This window comes from Microtus pennsylvanicus, chromosome 13, assembly GCF_037038515.1.
Source record: "Microtus pennsylvanicus isolate mMicPen1 chromosome 13, mMicPen1.hap1, whole genome shotgun sequence".
Taxonomy (NCBI): domain Eukaryota; kingdom Metazoa; phylum Chordata; class Mammalia; order Rodentia; family Cricetidae; genus Microtus; species Microtus pennsylvanicus.
In genome coordinates, this window is record NC_134591.1 from 56,664,864 (window position 1) to 56,681,793 (window position 16,930).

The window sequence follows — 16,930 nt, forward strand, 5'->3', positions numbered from 1 at the left end:
TGCTGGTCAGAACTGATTTACTAGTTGTAGTGATTGTGTCGACTGGACTAGAATCCAGGGAGTAGCAGGAGACAGGGATGGGAAGAGCAAAGATCCAAATCTAGGAAGCAGCGATTGCTTGCTGAGGTTGTTTTAGAAGCAGTGGGAGACTTTGGGATTTGGGAGCAGGAGTAATGTGACCAGAGGGTCATTTCAGAGCTAGCTACAGAGGCGCACACCTTTGATCCCAGCACTTAGGAGGCAGAGGCAGGCGGATCTCTGCGAGTTCGAGGCCAGTCTGGGCTACAGAGCGGGTTTCAGGACAGCCAGGGCTGCACCGAGAAACTCTGTGTCGGATCCCCCTCCCCCCAGAGAAAAGAAAGTAAAGATTCATCTAGGTCTGGACATGGTGGAGCACACCTTTAGTGTCAGCACTCAGGAGGCAGAGGCAAGCGGATCTCTTGAGTTCAAGGCCAGCTAGGGCTCCACAGTAAGATCCTTTCTCAAAGCAAAAGATATTTTTTTTTTCTCACTGTGTTGAGTTGCTGCTGGTTGATGAGTGGGTAAAGATTTTAGTAGCTGAGAGTCTGTCATGATGGGTAATTCAGTCATGTTCAGGCTGTGTGCTGAAGACAAAGTGTCTAGCTCTGCCTTCTACCCCGTGCCTTGCCACTCTAAATGGTGAGTCTGTTAACAAGAACTGGGGCAGCAGAAAAGTTTGGTGGGGAAATGAGCAAATCTGGTTGGTGTGGACTGAATGTATAGTCCTTGGAATAAGGAGCACAGGTTGAAACCCACTGGAAATGTCACGGAGATGACACGGATCCTAGGTCCCTTTGGGGTGGCAGTATGAACAAGGAAGAAGGTAGGGACTGGAGAGGGAAGGGGGAGCCAGGGAAGAAGCCAGTAGTCGGGAGAGGGTGGAATGTGCTCTTCTGAACTCTGAGTCAGGAAGGCTGACCTCCTGTGTGACCTGGAAGAGGGACCGAGGAGCTGCAGAAAACACTAGTTCTGTCTCTTGGTCAGCTGCTCCTCACATTTTGAAAAGGCCTTCAGCTGAGCCCGGGGCACAGAGCCTGCGTGAGGTAGAAGCTGGGATGACAGAACAGGAAGCAGGAAGTGTAAAGTTTTGTTTTGTTTTTAAAGTTTGGTACTTGGAAGAGAAAATCATTGAGTAGTGGCTCAGGGGCCTTGAAACTTTGAAGTTTAGGAAGTTTGAGCTGAGCACAGCACAGGGGAAGCAGAGGCAGATGGATTTCCAGACAGCTAGGGCTACGTAGTGAGACCCTGTTTCTAAATTAATTAGGGCCTCAAAAGTCTTGACATAGTTCGGGATCCAGCTTTAGGCCCCCGTCAGGTAATGATTACTCTCTAAGGGCTCAGAAGCAAACGTTTGAGAAGTGTGAGGTAAAACCAAACTCCTTCAGAACCTACCGGGCAGGACCTTTGGCTTGCTAATAGCTAACAAAGAAAATCAGAATCTTCTGAATGCTATAAGCTTATGCTATAAACCATTTTTCAAGGATTAGTAGGGCACATTTTGGTAAATGCTGACCTAGGCAGAAGAGAAGATGGGAGAGAGGAGGAGGGGAGGAGGAAGGGAGGAGGAGGGGAGGGGAGGGAGGGGCTATGCAATCTGGTGGTAGCTGTCACTTTCCTGTTTGTGCTCCTTAGCAATTAGTTGCTTCTGTTTGCAAGCCTGACTTGCCCCGTTGGTTTCTTCAGGCCATTTAACAGTGAACAGGACAGGATCAAGGATGCTGTGAGCTCTTTGTCCAGTGTACTATGGCTTTATCTCATTGTAGGGTCCTCCTTCCTATGCATAGTTTGTCCCTCCTATATATAGGCTCTATGTTGAAGATTCTATAAGCTAGACTTTTTTTTATTAGGTTTTAGCTGCAGCCCAGGCTGGCCTCAAGAGTCGCAGCAGTCTTTTGAGGTCCGAGATTAGAAACGGGAGCCACAGCCCTGGTCTCTCGAGGCCAGACATTCAGGAGGCTTGTCCTCCAGAAGCACACTCTTACCTCAGTCGTTGATTGACAGGGATTTTATTTTGGCTTCCAAACCCACTTAGAGGCCCGTGTTTACGGATGGTACCCGCTGCATGCTCTGTGACCACCCTTGTCCCCGGAACCTGTTTTAAGCATTGCTTTTTTTTTTTTTTTTCCTGCATGGCATTCACAGGTTCTGCTCTTGAGAAATGGAATCCTTTGATAACTACTCGGTCTTCTTGGCTTCCTAAGCTGCTTAGTTTCTGAGTCATATGTTAGCCTGATTTTCCTGTTTCCTCCCGATTGTACCTTTGTTTCCTTCAATGTGCAGTTGGCTTACTGGTTGCTTTATTAGAATTGTTTTCTTCATCATGCTTGTCTTACGCAAAAACAAGCCAACCAGAACCTTGCCACGCACGCGATCTCACCTTGCCACACTTTAATTCGCATTTCAGGTTCTCATCCTGGTTACTGCTTTCTCCCTGCAGATTGGTGGCCTTGAGAGCTCTGTCAAAACACCATCCCTCAGCATCCTTATACTCAAAGGCTTTCCCCTCCAGGGTGCTGAACAGCTGTTCCTCTGGTGGGTTCGTGTGGCCCATGGTTCCCCAAACTTTATTGCATCTATTCTTGCAGAGAACCTGCCAGGGAATGCTTACCTCCTGTGGTGGCACCACAATAATGCATCCTACCAGCCTGCCCACTGTTGTGCTAAATAGTTGGCAGATAGGAAGAAACCCGGGGCCTAAAAGCCAAAGATACTGTTCACGATGCCCTGCATATTCCGAGCATTGATGGCGAAGAGTGGCCTTTCTTGCACGAAGCAGGTGCAGTGTTCTCTGAGTCCTGGTCCTAGTGTGTTGCGCAGTAATTGGATTATTCTCAGTGGCATTCTAAAAGGAGGGGAGGAGTTCTTTCTCTTTCCTATTCCTCCTCCTCTTTTTCTTTCAGATTTAAAAAAAAAAATTCTTTTTCACTTTTTTGAGACAGGCTCTCTGTGTAGTCTTGGCTGTCCTGGAGCTTGCTCTGTACCCCAGGTTGGCCTCAAACTCCCAGAGATCCTCCTGCCTCTGTCTCCCTGTGCTATGATTAAAGGCATGTGCCACCACACCTGGCTGAGTATTGAGCCTGACAGATTTTAAGAATAAAGGGGTTAGAAGTGGGTCGGCTTGTGCCTATAGTGCCAGCAGCTCGGGAGGCTAAAACAGAAGCTTGCTGTGAGCCTGAGGCCACATGGTCCCTCCCAGGCCAGCCCGGGTTCCAGTGAGAAATCCCGTCTCCAGGAGACAAAAGAAAGAAACCACAAGTAAGGGGGTTTGACTCCGGTGTTGAGATCCTTCCTACAGTTTGTCCTCTATTTTAGGAAGACGGATTCTAGTCTTGTTCCTCAGCGGGAATCCTCAGTGCGCAGAGCCGTGCGCTCAGACACACGGGGTGTTTAGCCACCCACCTTGCACTCTGCACACCGCCATTGCATTCCTTCACAGATCACTGTGCAGCCCCCACGGGATTGCCATTCAGAGCGGCGACAGATGAGCCTGTCACTGCTCGCAAGTGTAGTGGTAAAGTTCCGCTCCTGCCCCTCCAGTGTCTGACTTAGTGTCCTTTGGTCAGATGTCACTTCTAAGAACCCTCTGGCGCTTGGAGAACATCAGGGCAAGCTGGTGGTTCTGAGCAGCTCTGCTGGAGGCCAGGGCAGAGCGCTTTCCCTGTGCCGCCAGGTGAAGCCGGTTAGTCAGTGTGTCTCCTCCATGACGGCACGTGGGCATGTGTGGTACTTGTGCCTGCCTCATTGCTGAGGTCCTCTGGCCTGGCAGAGGGACCGGCCTGGTTTTATGCACACACTGGTTTTTAAAGTTGGTACTGTAGGAGCTCTGGGTCTTGAGTTGATATTTCTTTGGACTGCATTAGGTTCTGCTGACATTTTGTTCTTTTAAGAGTGGGAGGGCTGGGGATATGGCTCAGTGGTTAAGAGCACTGACTGCTCCTCCAGAAGACCCGGGTTCAATTCCCAGCACCCACATGGCAGCTCACAACTGTCTGAAGATCCAGTTTCAGGGGATCTGACACCTTCACACCAATGCACATAAAATAAAGTTAAATAAGCCATAAAAATAAAAAAAAAAGAATGAAGAAAGTACTTGAATTTTAGTGTTCTCCCCTTATTTAAATCCAGCTTATTCCAAAAACTGTCTCTTCTTCGAAAGATGATTTTAACCTTGATCTCATCTTTTTGTTCTAGTGTGTACTAACTATGCGGCCCTGGCAAGCTGCTCTCGGTCCTCTTTTGTAAAATGGAAATAAAAATACCCCACTGCGTTGTGTGCAGATCCAGTCAGATTTATGTAATGGATGGTGTCCATCAGTGTGTGTCTCAGATACCGAGTCCCGCGTGTGATGGGCGGTGTCCATCAGTGTGTGTCTCAGATACTGAACACCGTGTGTGATGGGCGGTGTCCATCAGTGTGTGTCTCAGATACTGAACACCGTGTGTGATGGGCGGTGTCCATCAGTGTGTGTCTCAGATACCGAGCCCCATGTGTGATGGGCGGTGTCCATCAGTGTGTGTCTCAGATACCGAACACCGTGTGTGATGGGCGGTGTCCATCAGTGTGTGTCTCAGATACCGAACACCGTGTGTGATGGGCGGTGTCCATCAGTGTGTGTCTCAGATACCGAACACCGTGTGTGATGGGCGGTGTCCATCAGTGTGTGTCTCAGATACCGAACACCGTGTGTGATGGGCGGTGTCCATCAGTGTGTGTCTCAGATACCGAGTCCCGCATGTGATGGGCGGTGTCCATCAGTGTGTGTCTCAGATACCGAGCACCGTGTGTGATGGGCGGTGTCCATCAGTGTGTGTCTCAGATACCGAACACCGTGTGTGATGGGCGGTGTCCATCAGTGTGTGTCTCAGATACTGAGTCCCGTGTGTGATGGGCGGTGTCCATCAGTGTGTGTCTCAGATACCGAACACCGTGTGTGATGGGCGGTGTCCATCAGTGTGTGTCTCAGATACTGAGTCCCGTGTGTGATGGGCGGTGTCCATCAGTGTGTGTCTCAGATACTGAGTCCCGTGTGTGATGGGCGGTGTCCATCAGTGTGTGTCTCAGATACCGAACACCGTGTGTGATGGGCGGTGTCCATCAGTGTGTGTCTCAGATACCGAGCACCGTGTGTGATGGGCGGTGTCCATCAGTGTGTGTCTCAGATACCGAGCCCTGTGGCTGGCGCATCACTTGCTCAGTCACATGTCCTCTTACTGCCCCTTCCTCACAGAGGTCATCGCTAGCTTTTTTTTTTTTTTTGGTTTTTCGAGACAGGGTTTCTCTGTGGCTTTGGAACCTGTCCTGGAACTAGCTGTGTAGACCAGGCTGGTCTCGAACTCACAGAGATCCGCCTGCCTCTGCCTCCCGAGTGCTGGGATTAAAGGCGTGCGCCACCACCGCCCGGCCATCGCTAGCTTTAGAAAGGTTAAAATGTCAAGACTTCTTTGTTAGGAAGTGGTTTGGAAAACAAGGTCTCCTTGAGCCAGACTATAAGTTGAGGTTAGATGCAGAGTGTTAGTGCTTGCTGGGGAGGCTGAGGCAGGTGGCTCTATAAATTTCAAGGCCAGTCTGGTCTACGTAGTTCAAGGCCAGTTTGAGATTCAAGGTCTTAAAAAGGTGGGGAAATGTGGGTTGGAGAGGTGGCTTGGCAATTAAGAGCACTAGCTGCTCTTCAGAGGACCCACGTGGCAGCTCACGACTATCTGTAACTCCGGTTCCAGGGGATGTGACACCCTCACACCAATGTAAATTAAATAAACTTTTTAAAAAGTTAGGGAAATGTGATTGGGTTCCAAGAGACCCCACAGAAGTCTTGGTCTCAACCTCCTTAGCCGAACTTTCCTTGATGTCACTGTAACTGGGACTGGTGGTTGTGTATTGCTGGTTTGGTTTTGTTTTGGGGGGTCTGGGTAATTGAGCCTAGGGCCAGATGATGCTAGGCCAGGCCTCTACCACTGAGCTTTATCTCCTGTCATCTTGATTTTGAACTTATTAATATGTCTGAATAGTTTGCCTGCCTGTATGTCTGTGCCTGGCACCTGTGGAGGCAGGAGACACCTGATTCCTGCAGCAGGTACAGCCTGTTGAAAACCACTGTGTAGGTGCTGGGAATTGAACCTGGGGCCTCTGGAAGAGCAGTCAGTCCTCCTAGCCAATGAGCCATCTTTCTAGCTCCTCTTTAAAACAAAACAAAACCTTTTTATTTTGAAATAGGTTCTCCCTAAGTTGTTCAGGGTGGCTTTGAACTCAGTCTGTAGTGTAGGGAGCATTGTCCTGGAATTCCCTTTCCATATCTTCCTGAGTAGCTGAGATCATAGGCCTGAGCCATCAGACTACACTTTTTTTTTTTAAACATTTATTTGTTTATTATGTATACAGTGTTCTGTCTGTCTGTATGCTTTGCTGGCCAGAAGAGGGCACCAGATCTCATTCCAGATGGTTGTGAGCCACCATGTGGTTGCTGGGAATTGAACTCAAGACCTCTGGAAGAGCAGTCAGTGCTCTCAACCTCTGAGCCATCTCTCCAGCCCCAGACTACACTTTTAAGTGTATTACAAAAAGAAGACATTTGTGGTCCCCAAGCAGAGGTTGGTGAACACCAGTCCTTGCCACAGGTAATCCTTTGCCCTCATTCTTGGCGTTTGTAATTTCCCTGGTACCAGACCACTGAAAGTTACTTCCATGGTGAACATATGGGACACTAATATCCTATAGCTAAAAGTGAGATTTTAATATAATTTTGTATTTTACCTTTTTAACAATCATAAAATAGATACTGTTAGCCCCCATTTTACAGATGAGGAAAATTAAAGCGTAGGAACATCTAGCTGCTAAAATCCCATGCCAGGAGGCAGAGGTAGGAGGAGTCTAAGGGTTCTCTGGCTGTAGAATAATCTGAGAGCTCCAGATTCAGAGAGAGACCCTGTTTCAGAGAATAATGTGGGTGCCTGGTGTGGCGGCCCATGCCTTTAGTCCTAGCACCTGGGAGACAGAAATAAGGTAGAGCCAGAAAGAAGACAATATCCAGTGTCAGCCTCTGCCTTCTGCGTGCTCACACACAAGTGCACACACACATACCCTATGAGCATATGCCTGCAAATAGGAACATCCAGTTCTCAAGTGGAGAAATTGAGACTGGAACTGAGGATTGTCTGGATGCCAAAGTCAATGCTTTTATGATAGCGTACCAGTTTACAAAGGTTGTAGTCATGACACAGGCCTGTTGGCTGCTAACAGGACTGAGAAATGAAAGGGCAAGTGTGTGTCCTTAGTTCTGAATGTGTAGAGGGATGAGGTGTGCACACAGTGCTGGAGAGCGGTAGATTCCGCTCTGCCGGGCATTGGAGAAGTGGGACCAGTTCAGAGCGCTTAGATTTGTGACTCAAGAGTTTTGATTGTCCATTTGCAACAGAGTATGTATGCTAGAGTACAGTTTTGGTGTTGAGGAAAGGGACAGGAAGTCACTAGTGATGGGGAAGAAAGGGCAGAGTTCAGTTCTTCCCCCTAGGGTTTTTTGTTGTTGTTTGGTTTTCATTTTTTGAGACAATCTATGAAGAGCCGTTACTGCCCTGGAACTTGCTATCTAGATCAGTCTGGCTTCAAAATTGGGGCAATCCTCCTGGTTCTGCCTTCTGAGTGCTGGGATTAAAGACTGGGATGAAACCAGCACACACAGTTTGGAAAGTGGGTTCTATGGCTGCGACCACAGCCAATCATTTATTTATGATTATTCGCTCTGGGCTCAGCACCAGGGACTCCCAGTCTTTCCTGCAGTGTGTAGAGTTGAGTTCTCTCCATCTCCCTCTCCTTCCAGAAGAAGCTCAGGCATTTGTTTTTCTAACTTTTAAGAATTTGTCTCCTGAAGTTCCACTACTTCCTTTTCTGCTCAAGCTTATCTCCTGCACCTGTTCTCCGCTGCTGCCGCCTGAGTGTTGTGATCACCGTTGAGAACATTCTGGAAACCTTCTGGACATTCACAGCGTCACACTCCATGCTCCTTGAACTCACCCAGGTGTCTTGGGGCTCTTTAGCGGAGTCCCCTCCACTGTCACATGCCACGTGGGAAAATTAAAGTCAGGCTTAGACATCTTAAGGTTTCTTGAAAAACAAGTTTTCTACATGTCCAGTGGAGTCTCCAGTGACTTTATGTATCTATTACAGATACTGCCACATTTTGACAGGCAGGCTATGTATGTGTGACCCTTCACTGAAGTTTTTGGGTTCATCTGGTATCTCTACTCGGTAGCCCAAGTCTTAAGCCCTATTTCTGAATATTGCCCTAGTGTGCATTCTAGTGCAGCTTCTTAGACAGTGTTCTTGCCCGTCCTGTCTAATTCTCCTTTCTGTTTTGAACTTCTTGAGAGCAAGGAGAGTTGTTGTTCTTGGCACTGAGCACAGTATAATTCTAGAACACAATTCTTCAAATCCATAAATGCTAAATTTTAGTCTTATTTAAAGGTACGTGATGTTGTAATATCTCTTTGTGGCATGACACACTACATTTTTTTCAGCTTCCTGTTCTGATCCTGTTTGAGGCAGTTTAGGTTTCCCTTTCTTGTGAAATTTGTTGCTATTTTAAAATAATTCTGAAAGATACTCGACAATTATTTCCACTTACCGTCTCCAGATAAAATGAGTCGATCGTTTCTTCAGTTTATTGTTGGGAGAGAAGGCACCTAGTACTCGACACCACTTTTATTTCACTTTTTATCCCCCCCCCCGCCCCTTGAGACAGGGTTTCTCTGCATAACAACCCTTGTTGTCTCTGTTTGTAGACCAGGCTGGCCTCAACTCACAGAGATCCGCCTGCCTCTGCGTCCCCAGTGCTGGGTTTAAAGGCGTGCGCCCCCACTAGCTGGGATAGGATCTTTATTACGACTGTGTAGCCCAGCCTGACTTCAGTCCTGAATGCCTCCATAACCGACTTCTGTCCTACCTTTCCGTCCCTTTCCTGATCTCAGTGCTTCCCCACTTTTCTGTTCTCGTGGCCAAGAGGCTTTTATGTGGGTTCTAATCATTAAGTCTTGCTGGGTCTGTTTCATTTATTCAAAATATAAATGGAGTGAGTACCACTTCTGCACAAGTCTGGTCTCTGAAGTTGTTGTTAGTGAGCAAGATAGCTCTAGTCCCTGCTCTCCTGCAGATTACAGTGGAGATGAGGAGCAGCTGTTCATGCATTTAATTCAGTAAATACTTACTGAGTGCCTGTTTTCCGGGTCCTGCTTGCCTAGCAACTAAAGGGAATAATGGAAATTGTTTAATTATATTATTGTTTACTCCTAATCTTGAGCTTTAAGGAAAAGGTGGTATCTCTCCACTGGGGGTTATTTCCGGAAGCACTACTTCTTCTCAAGCACATATGGATACTTCTTGTAGAAAAGGGATCGCATTGCCTGCAGGCAGCCCGTGTACAGTCTCCTGTCTGTTTAAATAGTTAAAGCATTTATTTGTGGGCAGGCGCATGTGGAGGTCAGAGGACGACTTTGGGGAGTTTGTTCTCCATCCACCTTCACTTGTGTCCCAAGGACTGGTCTTGACAGCAAGCACCTCGCCGCTGGTGGCCTCTCCTGTGTACTTTAGCTTACGTATGACACACTTTATACAGTGTAGGTGTTTAGGGAATCATGGTGGTTCTGTATATGTTCAGCACAAGTACATTTTTTTTCTGAGCATTTTCAGTTCATAATTGGCTGAATCTATGACTGCAGATCCCTCAGATTCCAAGGGTGGTGACCCCAGAAGCTGTGAGAGGCTAGAGTAATTGTGCTGTCACACTCAGAACCGGGGCGAACGCCAGTCAGGGAGACACCTTGAGGAAGAACCATCCAATAGTGGAGTGAGTTGGCCAAGTACAAGAATTCAGATGGAACAGGGCAGGGAGAGAGAGGGCTTGCTCACTGCAGTCACTTACAAAGTTGTTGGCTGCTATGGCAACTCAGGGATGAGATTCTGTTCTGATCTCTCACTCAGTGATGGACCTGGACCTTATGATGGAGACTGTGCAGTGCTTCCCCTTCAGCGTTAGTTTTGAAGTTTCCATTTGTAAAGTTAGCACGTGTACATGAGAGGACAGTTACCCATGTAAATGAAGTGTCGGATGAGTGGTGAACTCACAGAATTCTGGCCTTTAGAGGAGGTCACTGTTGGGATGAGTGTAGAGGATTGTGGAGGACCTTGGAGGGAGTGAGACTTGAATTAAAGAAGAGAGAGGCTCGGGAGAGCAAAGAACGGAACTAGACATTTCCAGTAAAGGGAGAAAAAGGCACAGGAAAGGGGCAGGAACTGGAGCCACTGAGGCTGAGCGTGCTGTGCCTGTGGGCCTCGGCTGGCCCTCCTGCTTGCCTGGGCACTGACTGGGGCTTTCCAGTGAGGGGCCTCACAGAGCACCAAGGTGCACGTCTGAGTGACTAGTTCAGGGGATACAGAGCACAGCCTGTGTGGCAATGGCGGCGGGGGGGAGGGGGATTATCCATGATGTGAGTGAGCACTTGTGCGAGGCCCTCTTAGAAGTTGGAGAGAAGAAAGCTGGGGAGCGTCAGTGCCCCTCCCTTCCCTATCTAGTAAACTAGCTGACAGGCCAGACCCCTTCTAAACCTTCTTATTTGTTTTGTGTAGCTCTAGAGTATTGGTTCTCAACATACGGGTCGAAAACCCCTTCAAAGGGGTCGCATAAGACCATTGGAAAACACAGATATTTATGTTATGATCATAACAGCAAAATTACAGTTATGAAGTAGCAATAAAAATAGTTTTATGGTTGGGGATCACTGAACATGAGGAAATGTGTTAAAGGGTCGCAGCGTTAGGAAGGCTGAGATCACTGATCTAGAGCTAAGTAGGAATGCGGGGTTTTTGCTTTGCTTTGTTTTTTAGTTTTTATGTGCATGTGGAGGGCAGAGACTTGAGAGTCTGTGAGTGTTAGAACTGAGCTCAGGTTCTCTGCAGGAGCAGTGTGTACTCTCAAGCGCGGAGCAGCTCCTCACAGTGGTTCTCATTTGTTTTCTGTGTGTGGATTGAGCCCAGAACCTCAGGCGTGGTAGACAAACACTGACTGAGCCACAATTGTGGCCTCATTTTTTGTTTGTTTATTTATTTTTTCTTTTTCTTTTTTCCTTTTTTTTCTTAGTAAAGCTCTCAAGTAGCCCAGACTGGCCTCAGGTTTTATGTATAGCTAAGAGTGACTGAATGACCTCGAATTTATTATTTTATATTTGAGGCAGAATTTCACTGTATAGCCCTGACTGTCCTGGAACTCTCTATGTAAATAAATGTAAACCAGACCGATACCAGACTTAGAGAAACTGAACTGCCTCTGCCTCCCAAGCCCTGAGATCAAGGCTCAAGGCCACCACCCCTGGGTCAACCTTGAATTTTTGATCCAGGCATTAAGATTACTGGCACACCGGTTCTTATCCTTTTGGGAATAGAAACCAGGGCTTCATGCCTGCTGGGAAAACCCTACCCACTGAGCTGTGTGTTCCCTGTTCCAGTTCTTAGGCTTTTAATTGATCTTTTTCAAATCAAAATATTTCATAATGCATGAAAATAAGGTGAAATTTAAACTTGAGTGTCCATAAATGTTTTTGGAAAATGGCAGTGTTCAGTTATTTGTCTGTGGCTACTTTGAACGTGCAGGGCAAGGGTTGTGTAGTAACAGAGACCTTAAAGTCCAAAATATGTTCTCTTTGACTCTTGACAGAAAACTGTCCATCCTTGACTTACACCCATCCGTGGCTCAACCAATCTCCTTTTCTGAAACAGAATGGCTGCTGTCTCCTCTCTGAGCTCGGTCCTTCTACCCAGGCTTTATTTTGTAATCTTTGTGCCAAGATCCAACCAGGGTTCCCACCATGTCTTCTGTCTTTTTTTTTTTTCCAAACTAGTACAGGACTCTGTGTAGTCCTAGCTGTCCCAGAACTTGCTTTGTAGACTGTTCAAGACTGGCCTACCTTTGCTTTTCAAATGCTGGGATTAAAGTTTTGTGTACTGTAGATAGCTCCCACCATGTTTTAAGCAAACACTCTATCACTAAACTGCCCCCCCCCCGAATTCGATGGGGCTTTTCAATACTGTCTGTCTCTTCCGGGTGCTCCTTTTTAATACTGTCTCTCTCTTCCGTGTGCTCCTTTTGAGGCCTTCGTTTACTTTCCTCCAGGAAGTTTTCTTTTGTTGGGTGCTAGGCGTGTAATAGCTCAGACACTGAGATGGAATCTTGTAATACAGCCTTGGCTAGCCTCAAACTCACAGAATTCCTTCTGCTTCAGCCTCTTGGGCGCTAGAATTACAGGTGCGCATCACCCCCTAGCTCTCCTGGGACTGTTTCCCTCTAAAAGTAAGCCCTCAGCTCAGTCCAGAAGTACTGGTCCTGGCTCTGCCCACTCTGCTTCTCCTTTCATTTCACCACCACCCAGACACCAGCCCCAGCACTGCAGGGTCTCGCTGAATCATCAGAGAATTAGAGAATCCGTGTGTGTGTGTGCGTGTGTGTGTGTGTGTGTGGTGTGTGTGTGTGTGTGTCCAGCACTGCAGGGTCTCGCTGAATCATCAGAGAATCCGTGTGTGTGTCCGTGTGTCCGTGTGTGTGTGTGTGTGTCCAGCACTGCAGGGTCTCTCTGAATCATTAGAGAATCCGTGTGTGTGTGTGTGTGTGTGTGTGTGTGTGTGTGTGTGTGTGTGGTGTGTATGTGTGTCCAGCAATGCAGGGTCTCGCTGAATCATCAGAGAATCTGTGTATGTGTGTCCAGCAATGCAGGGTCTCGCTGAATCATCAGAGAATCTGTGTGTGTGTCCGTCCAGCACTGCAGGGTCTCTCGGAATCATTAGAGAATCCGTGTATGTGTGTGTGTGTGGTGTGTGTGTGTGTGTCCAGCACTGCAGGGTCTCTCTGAATCATTAGAGAATCCGTGTGTGTGTGTGTGGTGTGTGTGTGTGTGGTGTGTGTGTGTGGTGTGTGTGTGTGTCCAGCACTGCAGGGTCTCTCTGAATCATTAGAGAATCCGTGTGTGTGTGTGTGTGTGTGTGTGTGTGTGTGTGTGTGTGTGTGTATGGGGGGGAGGGGGGATGACAGTGGTTTTTCCCTGGCTTTTACTTTGTTTACTCTGACCTTTGTTGTTTGATTGTTTTGCTTTTCATGAGACCTTTTTTTCTTTTAGCTGCTGTGACTTTCTTTGCTCTAGCTCTTTCCCGCACTGGCCTACCAAGTCTTACTAGTTAGTGCTTTAGATGCTGCTTGCTCTTTTTGTCTCTCCTTTGTCCTGGGAGCTATTTTATAGGATACTTTATGTATCAGTTGCTGTATTAAAATACTTTACACAAATTATTCTTAATCCTTTTTTTTGTTGTTTTGCTTTTGTTTTTTCAAGACAGGGTTTCCTCTATAGATCAGGCTTTCCTTGAACTTAGAGAGATCTGCCTCCTAGGTTCTAAAGTCAAAGGTGTGTGCCCCCCCTCCAGCAAATTTTTCTTAAACAGCTTTTATTTTATATATTTTTAAAAGTTCATGCCAGGTGGTGGTGGTGCAATCCTTTAATCCCAGCATTGGAAGGCAAAGGTAGGCAGATCTCTGTGAGTTTGGGGACAGACAGGGCTACTCACAGAGAAACCCTATCTTGAACAAAAATATGTATGTATGTATGTATAGGTATATATAATTTTTAGCTACACATGTGTTTATGACTGTGTGAGGATATTTGCAGGGGAAGTGCAGGTGCCCATGGAGGCCATCGATGACAGAACCTCCCGTGAGCTGCCTGATGTGGATTCAGAGAGAGCTCAGGTCCTCTGTGAAGCAGTGCATGCTCTTAACTGCTAGGCCATCTCTCCAGCTGCCAACAGCAGCTTTTCAAAAGATAGACTCGGGGTAGCTCAGTTGGTCAAGCGCTTGCCGTCCTACACAAAACCCAAGGTTTGCTCCTCAGCATGGCATACAAACCTAGGTGTAGTGATACATACATGTATGTATTCAGAAGGCAGAAACGGGAGGATCAAAAGTTTAAGGGCTACAAGTTTACAGTCAGCTTATGCTTCATGAGCTCCTGTCCCAGGGTGGAGAGGTGAGATCTGGACAGCTGTTTCCCCACTGATAAGGTATCCATGTCCTCCATCAGGTCAAGCGGTACCAGTGCACCTTTGAGGGATGCCCCCGCACCTACAGCACAGCAGGCAACCTGCGCACCCACCAGAAGACTCACCGCGGAGAGTACACCTTCGTCTGTAACCAGGAGGGCTGCGGCAAGGCCTTCCTCACCTCCTACAGCCTCAGGATCCACGTGCGAGTGCACACAAAGGAGAAGCCATTTGAGTGTGACGTGCAGGGCTGTGAGAAGGCATTCAACACACTGTACAGGTCAGCCAGCGTCCTGACGCTGAGCTTGGGACTACAGAACACCTTTTCCATGCATATGAAAGAAAGCTTTTGGGACTGAAAAGCATAGCTGTGCTTACCTATTTAAAATGCATTATCAAAACCTGCTACTTACAAATAGGTGTGCCACGGGCTGGGTGGAAATGTTGGCACATCTGCGTATAAGCTTGCATCGCAGGGAGCGACATCGTGCCCTTGGGATTTTAGTAGTTGGCTTAGAGTAGTCCTCCCATTGGCACAAAGCCTTTGAGATAACTTTCTTCTATCCTGAGAGATGGAGTTGCCACTTGATCTCTATTTCTTTTTCCATGTTTGTGTCAGGAGACTTACACCAATCTTCAGTATTAGGCATAAAATAACAGACATACCATTCTGAAAGTGCCTGATCTTGTTTGATCCCAGAAGCCAAGCAGGGTTGGGCCTGGTTAATATTAGGTGGGAGAAATAATAATGGCTAACGCTGATGTGTGCAAGGCACAGTTCTACGTGCTGGTCCCCAGAACAGCTGCTAAGTGAAAAGAAGTAGAGAGGAGTTGTGTAGGGTCAGGGCCAGGACTTGAACCCAAAGGAGTCTGTCTCTAATTAATGCTCACGGCCACTCTGCCATCCTCTCTGGGTAGTTTCAGGTGCTAATGTGCACTGGTACAGCGTTCTGGTGCACTTGGTCCTACGGTGCAGTAGGCTGGTACTGGGAGGCTTTGTGCTACATTCAGCATGGGACATTACTCTGGGATATTTTGCAGGTTGAAAGCACATCAGAGGCTTCACACAGGGAAAACGTTTAACTGTGAATCTCAAGGCTGCAGCAAGTACTTCACCACACTCAGTGATCTGCGGAAGCACATTCGAACCCACACAGGAGAAAAGCCATTTCGGTAGGTCCTGCTTTCTTCTGTTTGTCACTGACCAGGTCTCAGCTGGGATTCTTGGTAGACTCTAGGAAGTTTCAAACTAGGAAGAAAATCCCTGACCCATTTCCTTACTTGGTAGTGCTAGCTTTCCACAGGGTATCAGTGACCACCTACTGCGGGTTGGAGGCATGCCAGAGGACTCAAAAGCATCTCTCCCTGGGTGATGGCTGCCCATTCTGCCTCATTTTTTCCCTGTATTCTTAAAAAGGTGTTTGTTGAAGTTGACTTATATGGCAGACTCTTTTCTTTGTACTAAGGAAGTACTGAGATCCTTAGTCAAGGGCTGGGGTTTGTAGCCTGGGCTGCAGAGTAAGACCCAGTATCAACACCCCTTCCCCTTAGACAACACAGAACATCCTTAGTTGAGTGGGACAGAGCCACAAAGTTGTAGACAGTGTCTGATGCTATCAGCCTAAGTGGCTGGAGCGTGGAGAGGGGAGACCTCTCTAAGAAAGGGGACTTCAGTTGTTTCTGAGCGTGTTCACAAGGGACGGTGAGGGAGGAAGCTCAGGGCCCTGCATGCTCTACTCCATTACCTATTTGCTCTTGCTTTTAATATCTCATGTTTGTGTACATATAGAACCACTTTTGTGTAAATTTTAAATGTTATTTCTTTATATTTCATGTCTGAGTGCTTTGCATGTATGCCTTGCTTGCCAGAAGAGGGCGTCAGATCCTATTACAGATGGTTGTGAGTCACCATATGGGTGCTGGGGACTGAGCTCTTGAAGAACAGCCAGTGCTCTTAATCGCCAAGCTATCTCTCTAGTCCCCAAAATCCATATTTATAAGTATGTATCTGTGTGAGTACATGTTATATGTGTGCTGACACTCATAGAGGCCAGAAGAGAGTATCAGCTCCCCTGGAGCTGGAACTAAATTTGCCTCCTTGATGAGGGCAGTAAATGCTCTTGACTCCTGAGCCATCTCCCCAACCACATCCTCCACGGTAGATAAGTCTGTACCATCCTCTTTTTCCTCTCATTGCATGTAACATGTGGCATGGTTCCAGGCCTACAGTAAGTGTTGAGAAGCAGCCTCAGATGATTATATGACATTTTCATAAGGTAATCATTTTGAAAGGATCCCCATAACTGTGTTTTAAGTATTGCTGAAGATTTCCCATAAACAGTGTCCTTGACTCCTGATAAGGGACACTGCTTAAAGTTATAGCATAAATATGCTACCCTTCCATTTTCAAGTTACTTGTCCTCCTTAGCACACATGGAGACAGTTGAAAAGTCTCCAGGGGCAGCTAGCTCTTAGACACCAATGAAATGAAATTGAGGTTTCAGTACCATTTAATACCATACTCAGATACATTTTGAGTCTCAGCTCCTTTAAGAACAGGAGGTTACAGTCCAGTTGGTCACTCTCTGCAGATGCTTATTTACCCCCACCAGATTGCTAGGGGGACTCTTACTTCTATACAAATGCGCGCATTTATTTTTGTGATGATTAAAACAGTTTTGTCTTGAATATTAGAGGAGACCTAGATAGATACAGTGATGATTATTTGTGATTAAAAATCAAAAGGCTTTAAAGAAATGTTCTATTTAAATAAATAAGATGTTTAGATATAAGAAAATCTATTTGGTCATGTATGTAAGTGTTAAGTTCTTGCTATGCAACAGCTAA

The 16,930-nt window shown here is 46.9% G+C and overlaps 1 protein-coding gene across 2 annotated transcripts in view; it reads left to right on the plus strand.

Moving 5' to 3' along the window:
• Mtf1 (metal regulatory transcription factor 1) overlaps positions 1-16,930 on the plus strand; it is a 48,274-nt gene that overhangs the window by 6,073 nt on the left and 25,271 nt on the right. For both annotated transcript variants that reach the window (XM_075945310.1, XM_075945312.1), the window contains exons 3-4: positions 14,125-14,363; positions 15,125-15,256. In XM_075945310.1, coding sequence (XP_075801425.1) covers positions 14,125-14,363; positions 15,125-15,256 — 371 coding nt within the window. The remainder of the gene's footprint in view (positions 1-14,124; positions 14,364-15,124; positions 15,257-16,930) is intronic.